Source organism: Hylobates moloch, unplaced genomic scaffold, assembly GCF_009828535.3.
Source record: "Hylobates moloch isolate HMO894 unplaced genomic scaffold, HMol_V3 SCAFFOLD_11, whole genome shotgun sequence".
Lineage (NCBI taxonomy): Eukaryota > Metazoa > Chordata > Mammalia > Primates > Hylobatidae > Hylobates > Hylobates moloch.
The window spans coordinates 45,839,887-45,859,646 of record NW_026652286.1 but is presented as its reverse complement, the minus strand read 5'-3'; the positions used below and the strand labels follow the sequence as shown (position 1 = coordinate 45,859,646).

Here is a 19,760-nt window from a genome sequence, read left to right as displayed (position 1 = left end):
AGCCTGGGCGACAGAGCGAGACTCTGTCTCAAAAAAAAAAAAAACCACAACAGCAAAAACAAAATAAAACAAGAACAACAAAAACAAAAAACAAAGAAAGAAAAGAAACATGATGACCACTGTTTCCCCTTTCTGCTTCCTGCTGCCTGAAATGTGAACATAGTGGCTAAAGAGGGAGTAGCCATCTCAAACCATAAGATAGAAGCAATATGATAAGTATGGCAAAACAAAAAGCTGGAATATCTACTTATACTTTTATGTGAGAAAGAAAGAAATTTATATTTTACTTAAGCCCCTGGTATTGTAGGTCTCTCTATTATGGTAGCTAAACTACTACCACAATTCATATAGGAAGGTACTATGTCTCATTAATCTTTCTATTCCTAGATCCCCAAGTTATTAAATGTTGAGTTGAACTGAAATGAATTCTAAGCCAGCTGTGGTGGCTCACACCTGTAATCCCAACACTTTAGGAGCCCAAGGCAGGCATATCACTTGAGTCCAGGAGTTCGAGACCAGCCTGAGCAACATGGTGAAACCCCATCTTTACAAAAAATTAGCCAGGTGTGGTGGGGCGCACCTATAATCCCAGTTACTTAGGAGGCTGAGGTGGGAGAATTACCTGAGCCAGAGAGGTCAAGGCTGCAGTGAGCCATAATCATGCCACAGCACTCCAGCCTAGATGACAGAGTGAGCCCATCTCAAAAAATTAATTAATCAATTTAAAAAATAAAAATATTAGCAAGAAAAAAAAATATTAGCAAGGCGTAGTGGTACACACCTGTAGTTCCAGCTACTCTGGAGGCTGGAGTGAGAAGATCACTTGAGCCTGAAAGGTTGAGGGTACAGTGTGCTATGATTGCACCACCGCACTCCAACCTGGGAACAGGGCAAGACCCTGTCTCTGAAAAAAATAATAATTCTAATAAATAAAAACATAACTGAGTTTCTCTGTTAATATTTGTTTTCATCAAGTAAAACTGATAGGAGGAATGTGTGAAATTTAGAAAATTCTATCCATTCATTTAACATGTTTCTAAAATGGGAAAGACTATTATTATTCATCTTGAGGAGGGGTTTGGCTCTAGTACCACCAATGTTCCAAGGGAATATGGCTTGCAAGAATCTGAGATAATGGATGCCAAAGTACTTTTAGAATGGAAAAGGGTTATTACTATTATTCATATCAAACATGAATCCCTCTAAAAATCAGACACTATTGTAATTTGGTGACACAGGGCAAGACTCCCAGCAGGCTGCAGACCAGGAGCTCTAATGGCACAGGCAGAGTCAGGAGTCTTCACGTCAGTCACTCCCTGTACTTAGAAAAGCCCTGGGGAGCTTTTCTGTGTTCTTTACAGCCCTGTGTCAACAGCTACCCTAAGCAACTAGATACTGCCAGAAGAGTGTCCAGTTCAGCTTTACCTACCCAGTGCCAAGAATACAGGTGGCATTTAATAAATGTTTGTTGAGCTGAACTCCGTAACACCTTCACTGACCCTTTTGGGGAGAATTGCTTCTTTTTTGTTTTTAAAATTGTATGGATTTATCATGTAAAACATCGTGAAGGAATTGCTTATCTTTGCTCTCTTGATACTTAGTTGATTCCCTAGTAAAGCACTTGCCTCAAGTATTTAGTTACACTTTTGAGCACTAACTTTCCCAGCAGACTTTACACTTTTTATAGGACCATGTCCCGTTCACCTGAGCATCATGGATACTCAGCACAATGCATGGCATATAGATGCTCAATTATGGTTTTTCTTTTAATGAGCTACAAGAAATAAACGAGTGAAAACACGGGTGCTAATATAAAGTAACTCTCCCTAAGCCAGTCCTATAATACATGTCTAGCCCTACAGTTTCTAGACCAGCAAAACCAATTGTTCTTTTACCAAGAAGGTAGGACCGGATGTGAGGGCGATCTGGCTGCAACATCTGTCACCCCATTGACTGCCAGGGTTGATTCGGCTGATCTGGTTGGCTAGGCGGGTGTCCCCTTCCTCCCTCACCACTCCATGTGCGTCCCTCCCAAAGCTGCAAGCTCAGTAGAAGACGACAACCATCCCCAATAGAGGAGGACCGGTCCTTAGTCAAGGGTATATGACTAGCTGCGCTCCCCTGCTACAACCTCCAGACAAGCTCTCAAGAAGCCAGGACTATAACCATAAAGTGATTCTGACCTTCTGATTTATCTGGGAATGATTCCAGTCTCCTCACAGATTTGTGGCTGTGACAGCTGATCTATTATGGGTGCCACAACAAAATAGGTGACAGAAATGGCAGACACCTCCTCTCTATCAACACTAAAAACAGCATGAAGTTTCCAAAAGAAAAGCTATCTTGATTCCTAGGGGCCATTCTGCAAAGAGGAAAATTGTCTGAGTTACAGAAGATATACCTAACTCTCTTGCTCTAAGGCCTGGAAATGAGAACATATAACAAAGTGACAGAAATTCATGTTGCCTCCATTTCATCCTCCCACATCTTTCTCTTGGCAATTTTCAGATTATTAAGCTGCCATCACCCCAAGACTGGAAGCTGGACAACAGCTGAGGGCAAGTAAGTAAATGGTCTTGGGAAAAACGACCCAGTGCTATAAAATGTGAATGACTATTATTATTTTTACTTTTTTTTTTTTTTGCGACAGAGTTTCACTCTTGTTGCCCAGGCTGGAGTGCAATGGCATGATCTCAGCTCATTGCAACCTCCACCTCCCCGGCTCAAGCGATTCTCCTGCCTCAGTCTCCCAAGTAGCTGGGATTACAGGCATGCGCCACCATGCCCAACTAATTTTGTATTTTTAGTAGAGATGGAGTTTCACCATGTTGGTCAGGCTGGTCTCGAACTCCTGACCTCAGGTGATCCTCCCGCCTCGGCCTCCCAAAGTGCTGGGATTATAGGCAGGAGCCACCACGCCTGGCCTTATTTTTACTTCTATGAAATATAAGTCACTCCAAATATCTGAAGCCTTTTAAATTCAACTGAATGACACAGGGCCTTTAAGGAATAATGAGATGTACACTTTGAGACAGGATGCTAGGTCTGGAGATACGCTCTAAAATATGATCACTCACTGCCACAGGTCAAGATGGGTCTTACAGGATGAGCACCATAGAGAAAAAAGGGAGGGTATCATCCCATACAAACGAAACAGCATGTGCAAAGGCAGAGAGGCAGGAAAGAGCATGGGTGTATGAGAAAACATGTCTGAAATACAAGGTGCAAAAAGGGAAATCACTGAGAAGGAGGTCAGATACATACTGTAAGCGAGCTGAAATGCCACATTTATTGTCATACCCCATGCTGCCACCTGAGAAAAAGCCTCATTTTTATCTCTCATCTACTCCCTCAAAAAAGCATCAAGGACAAGGACACGGGATGGAGGGATGGGAAGTTATTCAGAGTTATAAACCGGGCCATGTAAGAAAAAGATAAAAACAGGCTGGGCGCGATGGCTCATGTCTATAATCCCAGCTCTTAGGGAGGCCAAGGTAGGTGGATCACCTGAGGTCAGAGTTTGCAACCAGCCTAGCCAACATGATGAAACCCTATCTCTACTAAAAATACAAAAATTACCTGTGCATGGTAGCGCATGCCTGTAATCCCAGCTACTCAGGAGGCTGAGGCAGGACAATTGCTTGAACTCGGAAGGCAGACATTACAGTGAGCCAAGATGGCACCACTGAACTCCAGCCTGGGCAACAGGGGAAGACTACGTCTCAAAAAGAAAAAAAAAAAGAAAGAGATAAAAACAGTATTAACAAGGAAAGCTGAGATGAAGTAGATACCCCCCTTTCCTTCCCAAGATGCATAAGTCATAAGACTGAGTGTGGGACCTTTCAAAGGAGGAATGAAGGGATTATTATACCAGCAGAAATGGGACAAGGGTTGGATACTTTATGCATGAGCATGAGAATTTACTCTTGTCTTAGGGATGTTGGGCTCACAAGAGTAGAGGGGCCAGACTGAGACCCAGAGAGGAAAAAATGGGAATCTGGCCAACTTATTTTTTTTCTAGGCTTAGGGAGAGAAAGAAAGGAGGCCACAAAAGATTCCATCTAGTTTAACTAGTCCAGTTCCCCAGAGGGATAAGAGACAGGAACTCAGGACAGAGCCTCTGTAAGGTGGTGGATGAAAGCTTTCACTGTGCTGTCCCGTGCAGGAAGCCAGGAGGCTGGAGCAACTTACTCCAGTATCCAGCACTACTGTACTAGCCACCCTGGGACACTGAATAACATCAGAGAAAAGCCTACAGCCCTAAACAATGGGAGCATCCAATCCATTCAAGCAACCAAGGTCATCTGGAGCCAGGTGTTTGCAGATAGTGGGTTATATTTGAGAAATCTGATTTATAAAAACACAGGGCAGCTCCAATAACCACATTTCAGTTCAGCTCAATCAATATTTACTGTCCTCTCCTTGATGCCAGGCCCTGTGCTGGACACTGAGGATATGAAGAAAAATGAGACTTCTACCCTTAGGGACCTCATAATCTAAAAGGGAACACAGTCATCAAAACAGACAGTTAAGGCCAGGTGCGGTGGCTCACTCCTGTAATCCTAGTACTTTGGGAGGCTGAGGCAGGCCTGGAGTTCAAGACCAGCCTGGGTAACATGGCGAGACCCCCATCTCTACAAAAATATAATGAGCCGGGTGTAGTGGTATACTCCTTTAGTCCTAGCTACTCAGGAGGCTGAAGAGGGAGAATCATTTGAGCCTGGGAGGCAGAGGTTGCAGTGAGCCGAGATTGCACCACTGCATTCCAGCCTGGGTGACAGAGCAAGAACCTGTCTCAAAAACAAAAACAACAAAAACACTCAGATGATTAAAACATAGAGCAGTTTTCCTAGGACACAGGAAGCACAAGAACTCTGGCAGCTCATGGTAAGAAAAGCAACTCAGGGCTGGGCATGGTGGTTCCCACCAGTAATCCCAGCACTTGGGAGGCCAAGGTGGGAGGATCACTTGAACCCAGGACCGGAAGACTAGCATGGGCACTATAGTGAGACCCCATCTCTACAAAAATTTCTAAAAATTAGCCGGGCTTGGTGGCATGTGCCACCAAGTAGTCCCAGCTACTGAGAAGCTGAGGCAGAAGGATCGCCTGAACCTAGGCATTCAAGGGGCAGTGGGCCATGATCACACCACTGCATTCCAGCCTGGGCAGCAGAGTGAGACCATGTCTCAAATTTAAAAAAGAAAAAAAAAAGAAAGAAAGAAAAGTAACTCAGTGCAGGGAATCCAGGAAGGTTTCTTAGAAGGAGAAATTTGTTTGTGTCCCTCCTCACCCTGCTTTCTCACTGAGATTTAAAGGTTGAAGAGGAATTAGCCAGGTGAAGAAGGGGAGGTCTTCCAAGTAGACAGAACAGCTTGTGAGCCTTGAAAAAGTATAATGACTTGGAGGAAAAACAACAGGCCCAATACCGTTAAAGCGTGGTATCCGGGAGAGTGGAGAAGAGGCTGGAGAGGAAGTGGGGGACAGATGGCATTAAGCTTCCTTTTATACCACGTTAATGGAGTGGGTCAGAGCATGACATATGCAGAAAATTATCTGAGAGAGAAGATTCTAAGACATTTTTTTAAAACAGCCAAAAAAGTCTCCCTCAAACAAAACTAATTTTATTTCCTACTATTTTATGTGGGACTTTTAGAAGGGGGATGTCTCACTGATGTTGTACACTGTTTTACTTAATATTTTGGGAACTAACTGCCTCTGATTTCAACTGAAGAAAACATTTTTGTTGCAAATGTAATGTTTTTGTAATGGTGTCAGCAAATAAAAGAATGCTTAGTATTTAAAAAAAAAAAAAAGAAGGGGGATGTCCCAAAATAAAACAACTTCAATAATTTACTCTAAGGTATCACAACTCCAAAAGGGTGTAAATCATTCCTTCCAAATTTTAATAGCACTTTGTATCTTCCTTTTAGCACTTGTCACTTTCTGCCTGGAAGTATATTGTCTGTGTCTTATCTCTGTTGGTTTAACAGCTCCCTCTGAGAATGAACCATGTCTTGTTCATCCATTTTGTAAAATTATTTTGCTTGCCAGGCATGGTGGCTCATCTCTGTATTCCTTGCACTTTGGGAGGCTGAGGCAGGTGTATCACTTGAGCTCAGGAGTTCGAGACCAGTCTGGGCAACACGGCAAAATACCATCTCTACAAAAAAATACAAAAATTAGCTGGGTGTGGTGCTGCATGCCTGTAGTCCCAGCTGCTCAGGAGGCTGAGATGGGAGGATCTCTTGAGCCCAGGAGGCAGAGGTTGTAGTGAGCCGAGATCGCACCACTGAACTCCAGCCTGTGAGGCAGAGAGATTCTATTTAAAAAAAAAAAAAAAGAATTATTTTGCAACTCACTCTTGAATAGGCAAGGCATCAAGAGTTCCTAACACATAATAGATATTCAATAAGTATTGCACAGCATCGTGAAGTTATACGACATACAAGTTGAAATTCTAGTCTTAGAGATATTCTAATCCAGAGTTTCTCAACCTTTGTGAAAAGTCTGATAAAAACCATGGACTCTCTTCCCAGAAAAATTCACCTACAAGAAACATTTTATATATAATTTCAGGACCCGCCATGCCTAGACAGGGAAGGTTGACTGACCCAAAGTCACAAGGCAGAAAAGCAGCAGAACCAAGCCTAGAACACAAGTTTCCTTGTTCCTAATTCAGTAGACTTCCCACTACAAAGGAACAATTTTAGTAGGGCATTTGTTTCCTGCTGGGAGCCTACCTAATACAGGCCTGATAGGTGGTAATGTTCTTCTCCTGAAATTCTTTACTGTAAGGATGAGCTCAGAAGAACACGGCAAGGTTAGCGGTTTCTAAGGCCCAAATTCAGTGGAATTGGACCTTGCCAAGAAGCGAGAGGTAAATAGGAAATATGTGTGGTTGCATGGGAGCATTAAAATAAGCTAAAGAACCAAGAGATGTTGAAGTCTCCCCAAAATCTCCCCCACTGTACTGTTTGCAGGAAGTGACAGGCTTGAGATTGAAAGCCAGATCTTATACCTTGCATGCTGTATCCACCCCAAAAGAAAATCCTCTGCACACACACAGAAATCTAACTGGAGCCAAAGAAATGGGCTAAATAATTTCATAATGCTTAGAACTAATATCCACTTACCTGTGATAAAGGATTCAAGAAGCACATAATTTATTTATCTATTTATTTTTGAGACAGAGTCTCACTCTGTTGCCCAGACTAGCGTATTGTGGCGTGATCTCGGCTCACTGCAACCTCCGCCTCCTGGGATCAAGCGATTCTCATGCCTCAGCCTTCCGAGTAGTTGGGATTATGGGCACGCGCCACCACACCCAGCTAATTTTTGTATTTTTAGTAGAGACAGGGTTCCTGCCATGTTGGTCAGGCTGGTCTTGAACTCTTGATCTCAAGAGATCTGCCTGCCTCAGCTTCCCAAAGTGCTGGGATTACAGGTGTGAGCCACCACACCCGGCCTATTTTAGATTTGAAAATACAATAAGAGGCCAGGTTCGGTGGCTCATGCCTGTAATCCCAGCACTTTGGGAGGCTGAGGCAGGCAGATCACCTGAGGTCGGGAGTTTAAGACCAGCCTGACCAGCATGGAGAAACCCCGTCTCTACTGAAAATACAAAATTAACCAGGCGTGGTGGCACATGCCTGTAATCCCAGCTACTCGGGAGGCTGAGGCGGGAGAATTGCTTGAACCTAGGAGGCGGAGGTTGCGGTGAGCAGAGATCGCGCCATTGCCCTCCAGCCTGGGCAATAAGAGTGAAACTCTGTCTCAAAAAAAAAAAAAAAGAAAAGAAAAGAAAAGAAAACACAGTAAGAATCAGTTATCCCAGCACTTTCGGAGGTCGAGGCAGGCAGATCACTTGAGGTCAGGAGTTCAAGACCTGGCCTGGTCAACATGGTAAAACCCTCTACTAAAAATACAAAAATTAGCCAGGTATGGCAGTGCATGCCTATAATCCCTGCCACTTGGGAGGCTGAAGCACGAGAACAGCTTGAACCTGGGAGGCAAAGGTTGCAGTGAGCTGAGATCGCGCCACTGCACTCCAGCCTGGGCAACAGAGCGAGACTCCATCTCAAAAAAACTAACAAACAAAAAAGAATCAGTTATATGGCTGAAAATATCAATCTACCTCTACTTGCCACAACTCATTCACTCAACTAAACTGAATTATCATTTCCATTATGAGGTCCATACTGAACTAAGTATACTACTAGGAAGATTTTTTTTTTAAATATTACAAATAATAAAATCAGGCCAGCCATGGTGGCTCATGCCTGTAATCTCTATGCTTCCAGAGGCTGAAGCAGGAGGATCACTTGAGGCCAGGAGCTTGAGACCAGCCTAGGCAATACAGCAAGACCCTGTCTCTATAAAAAATTTTTTAAAATTATATGGGCATGGTGGCAAGAGCCTGTAGTACCAGCTACTTGGGAGGCTGAGGTGGGAGGATCGCTTGAGCCCAAGAGATCAAGGCTGCAGTGAGCCATGATCATGCACTGCACTCCAGCCTAGGTGACAGAGCTAAGACCCTGTCTCAAAAAAAAAAAAAAAAATTAAAACCATTTGCTTTTTACTATTATAACCTGGCCTAGGGATAAGATTGGAAGTTGGTAGAAACATCTCCAGTCTGGAAATTCCAAATTAATAACTGGCAAGGATTGAGGGGCAACTCTATCTTTCTAGCTCCAATATTATCAAAACTATACATATCTGATCTTCAGGTTTTTGCAAAAGCTGCACATTATCCTTTTCCAAAAGACTCCCCCTGCCCCTTACCTCTTCTGCTTTAATTAAGTGCTTGTACTTTCCAATGCCATGGGTGGGCTTTGTCTTGTAGGGCCGACTGGTACTTAGTAGAATTCCACCTAAAAGAGAGAAAATAAGACAAACCTATTTTTTTTGTTGTTGCTATTATTGTTGTTTTTTAAGAGACAGAGTCTTGCTCTGTCACCCAAGCTGGGATGTAATGCCATCTCATAGCTCACTGCAGCCTCGAACTCCTGGGTACAAAACAGTCTCCTGCCTCGGCCCACGCCCCACCCCCTGACCCCAAGTAGCTGGGACTACAGGCATGTGCTACCATGCCCAGCTAATATTTTTTATTTTTTGTAGAGCTGGAGTCTTGCTATGTTGCCCAAGCTGGTCTGGAGCTCCTTCCAACTCAGCCTCCCAGGGTGCCAGGATTATAGGTGTGAGCCACCACGCCTAGCCTGGACTACAAATTTAAAAAAGAAAAAAAATACACACACACACACACACACACACATACACACACACATATATAAAACAAGGTAACAGTAAGGATTTTTAAAAATAATCTCGGAGATCTTTCTAAGCATGAAACAAAATCTAGAAATCAAATACTAATAAACTTAGCTATATAAAAAGTTAAAACTTCTGTTCAACACAAAATAAATAAATAAATAAAGTTAAGGAATAGAAGACAAGAAAAAGTACAAAGCATACATAACAGAAACGCTAATTTCCTTAACATACAATAACTATATTAAAACCTCTTTCTAAGCTCCTCTGGGAACAGCAGATGATTTGAGGGGACAAATTCTCCACTGCAGGACTGGGAAGATTTGGTGGTAGCTGATCTCTTGTTGGTTTAAGGAGCCATAGATATTTCTTGATCCTGGACTGATTCTCAGTTTGTCCCCTTATTCTCTCCTTTTGGCTCCTAGAATATGCGCGATCCCCACTACTCATCTTTCTTTGAGAAATTCTCTCCTGATAAAGCCACTGGCAGTAAGGGGATAAAATACATTCTCAGAGGGCTCTCATCTCTTCTTGTTCCTCAACAGGCAATAATCCTTTTGAGGTTTTCTTTTTTTCTTTTGAAAAAAAAATCCTTTCTCCTTCCCTTTTGAAGTTTTCTAACTGTGACTATATAGAGAAAGAGACAGGCAGCAAAAATAGCCAGCAAAGAGGAAGAGCATAGAGTTCTATAAAGTTTTTTTTTTTTTGAGATAGAGTCTCGTTCTGTAACCCAGGACAGAGTGCAGTGGTGCGATCTCAGCTCACTGCAACTTCCGCCTCCCAGGTTCAAGCGATTCTCCTGCCTCAGCCTCCTGAGTAGCTGGGATTACAGGCACGTGCCACCACACCCAGCTAATTTTTCTATTTTCTGTAGAGTCGGGGTTTCACCATGTTGGTCAGGCTGGTATCGAACTGACCTCATGATCCGCCCACCTCGGCCACCCAAAGTACTGGCATTGCAGGCATGAGCCACCGCGCCTGGCCATAAAGTTTTACAAAACATCTAACTTGATTTATTTGTGCTGATTTGAAAACAGCTTCCAACAAATATCGTTAAGTGAACAACAACAAAAACCAAAACCAAAAGTGTAGAACAGTATGTAGGTATGCTACTACTGGGTTAAAAAAATAGGGTCTTGGCCAGGTGCAGTGGCTCACGCCTGTAGTCCCAGCACTTTGGGAGGCCGAGGCAGGCAGATCACGAGGTCAGGAGTTCAAAACCACCCTGACCAGCATGGTGAAACCTCATCTCTACTAAAAATACAAAAATTAGCTGGGCATGGTGGCGCACGCCTGTAATCCCAGTTACTCAGGAGGCTGAGGCAGGAGAATCACTTGAACCCAGGAGGCGGAGGCTGCAGTGAGCCAAGATCATGCCACTGCACTCCAGCCTGGGTGTCAGATCCAGATTCCGTCTCAAAAAAAAAAGGGGGGGGGGTCTTTATATACATATACATTGTGGTAGACCCAGATAGCCATAGTGGTAGCATGTGTCTGTAGTCCCAGCTACTCAGGAGGCTGAGGCAGGAGGATTGCTTGAGACCAGGAGTTTGAGGCTGTAGTGCAAATAGCTGCTGCACTTCAGCCTGTGCAACATAAGGAGATCCTGTCTCTAAATTTAAAAAAAAAAAGGAAAAGAAAAGATAGGGTAGAGATAAGAAACTGAAATCAGATCAGGTCTAGCTAGATTTTTGTATTCTAGAAATCAAGTGTTATAACCTAGTGGTTATGGACACAGGCTGTTCAGTCAGATAGACCTGAGTTTAAATAGAAGTCCCACCTGTTTCTTTCTGGTTACTTTCACCAATTTTTTTTGAGCTACTGTTTCTTCTTTATTTATAAATGAGGATAATAAAGAGGGTTAAAGGATAACATGTGTATGTGTGTGTATCTATACGTATGTGTATATGGCATCAAGATACGGGCAGCAAGTCCTTCCTTGAAGAGGGATCTTCAAGCTGCTGTGGTCCTGCCCCCATTTCTTCAGGGTCACCACTCTGTGGAGTACTAAACACAAGATGGTGTGAAGAAGTCTAAGTCAGCAGTCCCCAACCTTTTTGGCACTAGGGACCAATTTTATGGAAGACAATTTTTCCACAGATGTGAGGAGTGGGGAAGTGGTTTTGGGATGATTCAAGCATATTACATTTATTGTGTATGTTATTTATATTATTATTACATTGTAATATATAATGAAATAATTGTACAACTCACCATAATGTAGAATCAGTGGGAGCCCTGAGCTTGTTTTCCTGCAACTAGACAGTCCCATCTGGGGGTGATGGAAGACAGTGACAGATCATCAGGCATTAGATTCTCATAAGGAGTAGTGCTCAACCTGGATCCCTCATATGTGCAGTTCACAAAAGAGTTCATGCTCCTATGAGAATCTAATGCCACAGCTGATCTGAGAGGAGACAGAGCTCAGGTGATAACTTAAGTGATGGGGAGTGGCTGGGAGGGGCTGTAAATACAGATGAAGCTTCCCTGGCTCACCTGCCCCTCATTTCCTGCTGTGTGGCCTGGTTCCTAACAGGTCACAGACCACTTACTGGTCCATGGCCTGGGGTTTGGGGATTCCTGATCTAAGTGACATCAAGTGAAAGTTTTCTTAGGCCTCTCTTTTCTAAAATGGGCTTCCAAGCAGGTTTGCTCTGTGTGAGGCCTATCAGAGACAGTCCTGGCTTCAGAGAACTTCCCCACATTTACAATCCACGCTATTTCATCAAGACAACCCAGAAATATCATGGATCCCTTCCACGATATGCATTAGTCCACATTTACAATTACATGCCAATAACTGTATAGACATTGAGACAGTTACAAAGACAAATAAAATATGCTACTTACCCTTGAGATACTCGAGGTGTACTATGAAAGGAAGATGGGAACGCAGATAATCACCTTACAGTGTACTAAGTACTTTAATGGACACGTGAGCAATGTCATAGGTGCTCAGAGGAAGAAAAAACTAACTCTGCCTTTGGGGTGGGCGGTGCAGGGTGCAGGGGAATAGGTTCAGATGAGGAAACAGCTGCATTCTTGAAAGCAGAGTAAGAGTTTACCATGTAAGGAATAGGGAGGTATTTTTGGCCAGAGGTTCCCAAAGAGCACAGAATATAACCAAGGTATCTTCCTGACTGCTGCCCCAGTTTCATCTCTGAATCTAAGACGTTTGACCTTTTGCGACTTTGGGCTCTAGACTCTCCAACCTGAGGACCCACCCATGGAGCTGACATCCAAATCTCTTTGATGGGTATACAGTGATCCTCAGGCCAGGACCTTGAAAATGAATCTCATCGAAGAAGATTTTATTATGACTCAAAATAAGACCTCCTAAAAAGCACTGAACTCTCCAAAGTATGATCATCCATTCAACAACTATTTATTATTACCTATGAGGGTAGGCAGCAACAACTATACCGCACAACCATATGAATGGCACACACCAGAGTTGTGCAGTGTACAACCAACCCAATATCCACGGCAGGCTTGATAGGTACCATGCATTGCCCTAGAAGCTGGGGCTATAACAATGAACAAAGACTAAGTCCCTGCAATACAGAACTTGCCACCTAGGAAGACAGACACTAATATCAATGCAAGGTGATAAGGGCTGTCTATGATAAGCACGGTACACGGGAGGGGCACTTAAGATGAACTTGAGTGCCGGGAAAGGATTCTTAGAGTGAGTGGCTTTTAAGTAAAACTTGAAAGATAAGCAGGAGTTAGGAGAAAACACGGTATAGGCAGAGAAAGAGCCAGAGAGAATTTTAAAGTAGAGCAAGAGGATCAGGGTGGCAAGAGATGAGCTTAGAGAAACAGGCAAGGCTTAGGAAGGGCTTAATTATTGAGTACTAATGATATCCCAGGCACTGTGCAAAGGGTTGGGGACAAAGCCAACAAAACTCTGCTTATGGAGATTATAGTCTAGTGGGAGGAGAGAATCATTAGACTAATAGTCACAAAGTAAATATAAGATTACAAATTGTGGCCAAGTGTGGTAGTTCATGCCTGTAATCTCTGCACTTTGGGAGGCTGAGGCAGGAGGATCGCTTGAGGCCAGGAGTTTAAGACCAGCTGGGCAACATAGAAGAGACCCTGTCTCTACAAAAAGGAAAGAAAAATTAGCTGGGCATGGTGGCATGTGCCTATAGCCCTAGCTACTCAGGAGGCTGTGGTGGGAGGATTGCTTAAGCCCAGTTCAAGGCTGCAGTGAACTATTATCATGCTGCTGTACTCCAGTGTGGGCAACAGAGCGAGACCCTCTCTCCTAAAAAAAGTAATTACAAATTCTGATAAGTGATGAAAACAAAAAGCACAGGGAGGGCTATGGTGATACAACAGATAGACCTATTTTTAGAAGAGAATATCAGGGAAGGCCTCTGTGAAAAAATGAGATTTTAACTGAAACCAGAATTCAGAAGAAAATTATAATAGTGGTTACCCCAGGGGGCATAGTGGGGGGGAAGTAGCTAGAAAGGCAAGAGAGTTACTTATATTCCTTTGCACCTTTTAAAATCTTTCCTTGTATATATATATTATCCACTCAAAAATAAATAAATAAAATGAGATATTGGAAAGGCAAATAGAAGTGTACTGGATGAAAAAAATGGAGGATGGTGTTCCAGGCAGAGGAAACAGCATGTGTAAAGGCCCTAATGTAGCACACAGCTTGGGACATTCAAGGAACAGAAAAGCTGTCAGTGTGACTGAAGCAAAGTGAGCGGGACAGAATGCACCTAAGAGATGAGAGTGGGCTGGGCAAGTAGCCCACACCTGAAATCCCAGCATTTTGGGAGGCTGGGGCAGATGATCACTTGAGGTCATGAGTTTGAGACCAGCCTGGCCAACATGGTGAAACCCTGTCTCTACTAAAAATACAAAAATTAGCCGGGTGTGATGGTACATGCCTGTAGTCCCTGCTACTCAGGAAGCTGAGGCAGGAGAATCACTTGAACCCGGGAGGCAGAGTTTGCTGTCAGCAGAGATTGAGCTACTGTACTTCAGCCTGGGCAACAGAGTGAGACTCTGTCTCAAAAAAGAAAGAGACCAGAGTAGTTGTCGGAATCAACCGTGCTGGGCCTTGTTAAAGGTTTGGATTTCATCCTGAACAGCCATAGCAGGGAAAGTATATGTCTGATATATATTTTTAAAAGATCATTTTGATTCTTATGTGAAGGAAGTAAGGAGATTAGATTGGTAGCCCCTGCTAAGTTGTTGACCTGCACCTATACCCTCCAACATCCCTCTCCTCTATTCCATCCTTGAGAGCTGACAAATTAATCCTTTTAAAATAAAAATCTAATCATGTTCTTCTCTTTCATTAATCCAATCATTTATTTATTGCACACACACAATTGTTTGTTTGCTTGTTTTGGGACAGAATCTCGCTCTGTTGCCCAGGCTGGGGGGCAGTGGCATGATCTCGGTCACTGCAACCTTGACCTCCCTAGGCTCAGGTGATCCTCCCATCTCAATCTCCCGAGTAGCTGGGACTACAGGGCGTGCCACCATGCCAGTTTAATTTGTCCCAGGTGCGTGCCACCACACCAGGTTAATTTTTGGATTTCTTGTAGATATGCGGTTTCACCATGTTGCCCAGGCTGGACAATTGTTTTAAAATATAGGTATTTACTATTTGTCAGGCATTATACCAGGCACTGTAAAGACAACAATGAACGAGACAGAAGGTAAAACTTTGATGGTTTTCTGTTGCCCAAAGTTTGAAATTCTTAGGTAAGCACTTAAGGATCTTGATTTTATAAACTAGATCTAACTGCTTCATCTCATTCTCCCATTCCTCTAGATTTTTAAAACCCTGCTCCCCAGCCACAGAGCTACACTTGCCATTCTTGCTGCAGTTTTCATGCCTCTGTGCCCTCCTCGGCTGTTTACCCTGCTGGGACTACAACTCTTGGACAGTGAAATTCTACACAGCCTCCAGAGCCAGCTCAAATGTTACCATCTCTGTGAAACTCTTCTGCTGCCCTAAATATACAAAGATCATCAAGAGTTTAATTCATAGTGATAGCTCTATCATGCCTCCATTATATAATAAAACGTTTTATGTAAATAAAAAAGAAAACTCATGTCAATCACCATCTTTAAGTAGTACATAGAAACTCAATCATTTATCTGAAATTTCAAAAAGCAGAACCAAAAAGGATCTTTGCGATGATAACACATCGTAGGTGAAAGTACTGCAAATGTTTGCCTCTGCCTCTTATCTACTGGAATTCCTTGGCAAGGAGGCATTTTTAAATTCAGTTTGGAGCAATTCCTGTAATTAGAGCAGCTGCTTAATTAAGAAGCTGGTTCAAACCACTCTTAAATGAACCATTCTCCCCCTTAAATGAAAGGTTTTGGTCAAATTACCAGTGGTTAAACCGCTTAATTAGCCAGTTGTTTTAATTATAAAATTTACAAGTTTGAAAGCCTCGGATTTCCAATAAGTTCAACTGAATTCTTTTCCCCTGCGTTGTGTCAATAAGTGGGTTTCCTGCTGCCACATTAACATTGCAGCCTCCTGAGAGAAAAGGCAACTCTTTACTAAAGAAAGACACAAAACCCCAGGGTTTCAAATGGAGGCTTTAAAAATCTTTCAATTATCACAATTATACGATGTAATCACGCAATGACATTTCCCACAGCATTCCCCTTTCCTTTACATATTCCAGAGACAACTGTCCTTCAATGTTCTTGTTTATTAAACTGAGAACTAAACCCATCAATCCAGGATGGGGATAAACAACTTTGTTTTAATTATTTCTCATTCAGAAATAGGATAAGCATTTTTAGCAGGGCTATGCAGGTAGGGAAAGAAAAAAATTGGGGTAGCCCCCAGCCAAGAAGCTAATTACAGGTTATTCTCTCCACTCAACAGACTGTAAGGCCCTCCAGGGCAGAAACAATGCCACCACCTGGCAAACAGTATGTGCTCAGTAAGTGTATATTTAAAAACAAAACAAAAATGGTTCTTAAGATATTTTACCAAAACAATCTGCAATGATTTGTCCCTGCCAGCTGCCCACATTTTTCAAAATTTCTTTTCAAATTTATTTCAGTTGTTCTAATTACACTGAACTACTTGAATCTGAATATATCATGCGTCTCTGCTTCTGCCTTTTTATTCATGCTTTAATGAGAGCACTCTGTTCCCTTCATCTTGTCTCTTTAGATCTAGTTTTATATATTTACTTCTATCTGTCTATTATTTTTAAATCAATAAGAAAAAGATGGTCACCACAATCAAGCCCCTCCTTGGATAGAGCAGCTGGAATGGTCTCCAGAGCCCACACACGGAGTGGATGGGTGAAGACAGAAATGGGGCACTTTCCCTACTCTTCCTTTCTGAACATCATTGTAATTCAATTTTGAAATTTCTGACTTTAAAGACATCTCAGGCTGGGTGCAGTGACTGACACCTGTAATCCCAACACTTTGGATGGCTGAGATGGGAAGATTACTTGAGGCCAGGAAATCAAGACCAGCCTAGGCAATGCAGCAAGACCCTGTCTTCACAAAAAATTTAAAAAATAAAAAATTAGCTGGGCATGGTAGCGCATACCTGTAATCCTAGCTACTTAAGAGGCTGAGGCAGGAGGATTGCTTGAACCCAGGAGTTCAAGGCTGCAGGGAGCTATGATCATGCCATTGTACTGAAGCCTGGGCCACAAGCAAGATCCTCTCTCTCTCAAAAACAAAAACAACAACAACAACAAAAATATATATCTGAAAGAACCTATAAAAAATACCAACAAAACTGTGTGCTTTCAAGTGGAAATTATCTTGGTGAGCCAACATTAGTGAGTTATTCTGGGCCTTGGAACCTTCTAGGGACTAGTATTCTCCAGTCACAGTTGAAACATGGGCAAAGGAAAGAATAAATAAATAGCAAGTAAATGTACAAAAATATGTTCAACCAACTAGTAATCAAAGACATGAAAATTCCAAACACAAGGGAAAGCAGATTTTAACCTACAATATTAGCAAATATTAAAAATAATACTCGATGTTGATGAGCATGTAAAAAGGGATTCTCAAATAGAGAAGTATAAAATGGTGCAATCTTTCTGGACAGCAATTTAGTAATACACATCAACAGCTTTAAAAATGTGTATTTCCTTTGACCCAATAGTTCTACTTTCAGAAATGTACCCTAAGTAATCAGACAATGGCACAAATATTGCCCAAGAATGTTCATCACAGGGTTGTTTCCATTGCAAAATCTTGGTAACAACTTTAATTTCTCCAAATAGAAAAATGTTGAAAAAATTATGCTACTATCCCCACGTATCTTTTCAAAATGATTCCTATTGGATCTTTTCCAACAGCAATTTAACATGCCCTATTTGATGCCAACTTCAAAAACAAAATAAACAGGCTGGGCATGGTGGCTCGCGCCTGTAATCCCAGCACTTTGGGAGGCCCAAGCGGGTGAACCACCTGAGGTCAAGAGTTAGAGACCAGCCTGGCCAACATGGTGAAACCCCATCTCTATTAAAAAAAAAAATACAAAAACAATTAGCCAGGCATGGTAGTGCACACCTGTAATCCCAGCTGCTTGGGAGGCTGAGGCAGGAGAATCACTTGAACCTGGGAGCCAAAGGTTGCGGTGAGCTGAGATGGCACCACTGCACTCCAGCGTGGGCGACAGAGTGAGACTCCGTCTCAAAAAAATAAATAAATAAACAAAATAAACAAGAAATTACCTCCGAATTAGGTAGCTACCAGATACTAAAATATACCACCGGCTGGGCACGGTGGCTCATGCCTGTAATCCCAACAATTTAGGAGACCAAGGCGGGCGGATCACCTAAGGTCGGGAGTTCGAGACTAGCTTGGCCAACATGGAGAAACCCCATCTCTACTAAAAATACAAAATTAGCCGGGCATGGTGGCACATGCCTGTAATCCTAGCTACTCTGGAGGCTGAGGCAGGAGAATCGCTTGAACCAGGAGGTAGAGGTTGCAGTGGGCCAAGATCATGCCATTGCACTCTAGCCTGGGCAACAAGAGCAAAACTCCATCTCAAAAATAAAAAACTAAAATATACTAAAAAACTATAGTAACCAAAAAGCTTTAAAACAGTTTCATACTGGCATCAAATACATATACAGATCAATGAAACAAGATGAAGTTTAAAAAGTAGTTCCAAGCCAGGCCCAGTGGCTCGTGCCTGTGAACCCAAAACTTTGAGAGGCCAAGGCAGGAGGATTGCTTAAGCTCAGGACTTCAAGACCAGCCTGGGCAACGTAGGGAGACCCTGTCTCTATAAAACAATAAAAAATAAACGTCAGGCATGGTGGCACAGGCCTGTAGTCCCAGCTACTGAGGAGTCTGAGGTGGGAGGATGGCTTGAGCTTGGGAGGTTGAGGCTGCAGTAAGCTGTGATGGTGCCACTACACTCCAGCCTGGGTGACAGAGTGAGTGGTCCCAGCACTTTGGGAGGCCGAGGCAGGAGGCCTAGTCTCTATTTTTAAAACTTTTTAAGTAAAAAAAAAAAAAAATAGTCCTAGACTTAGGCTGGGTATTGTGGCTCACACATGTAATCTCAGCACTTTGGGAGGCCAAGGTGGAAGGATCCCTTGAACCTAGGAGCTCAAGACTGTGGTGAGCTGTGATGGCATCAAAGTCTGGGCAGCAAAGAGAGGTCCTGACTCTAAATAAAAAATTCAAAAATCCCAGATCTACACAGGAACTTAGAATATGATAAAGGTTACATTCTCAAACCTCCAGGAAAAACACGGATTTTTTTTTTTTTGAGATGGAGTTTCGCTCTTGTTGCCCAGGCTGGAGTGCAATGGCGCAGTCTCGGCTCACTGCAACCTCCACCTCCCAGGTTCAAGCAATTCTCCTGCCTCAGCCTCCTGATTAGCTGGAATTACAGGAGCACCACCACGCCCGGCTGATTTTTCTATTTTTAGTAGAGATGGGGTTTCACCATGTTGGTCAGGCTGGTCGTGAACTCCTGACCTCAGGTGATCCACCTACCTCGAACTTCCAAAGTGCTGGGATTACAAACATGAGCCACCACGCCCAGCCAAAAACATGGATATTTTAATAAATGTTGAAACAACTGACTTCATTCATTCATTAAGGGGGAGAAACTGTATCCATGCTCCACTTATAATTCCAGATGGAACACTTTTTTATTTTATTTATTTATTTATTTATTTATTTATTTATTTATTTATTTATTTATTTATTTTTGAGACCAAGTCTTGCTCTGTCATCCTGGCTGATATGCAGTGGCAAGACATCTCGGCTCACTGCAACCTCCGCCTCCCAGGTTCAAGGGATTCTCCTTCAGCTGCCCGAGTAGCTGGGATTACGGACGTGTGACCACCACACCCGGCTAATTTTTGTATTTTTAGTAGAGACAGGGTTTCACCATGTTGACCAGGCTGGTCTGGAACTCCTGACCTCAAGTGATCCATCCGCCTCGGCCTCCCAAAATGCCGAGATTAGAAGCATGAGCCACAGCACC

At 42.9% G+C, this 19,760-nt stretch overlaps 1 protein-coding gene across 1 annotated transcript in view; it reads right to left on the bottom strand.

The window, feature by feature from the left end:
- Positions 1-8,881, bottom strand: part of MRPL48 (mitochondrial ribosomal protein L48) — a gene marked incomplete at its 5' end in the record, with an annotated part of 35,739 nt that extends 26,858 nt beyond the window's left edge. The window contains one exon of the mRNA XM_032166912.2: positions 8,783-8,881. Within this exon, the coding sequence (XP_032022803.2) occupies positions 8,783-8,881 (99 nt within the window). The remainder of the gene's footprint in view (positions 1-8,782) is intronic.
- Positions 8,882-19,760: the final 10,879 nt, after the last annotated feature.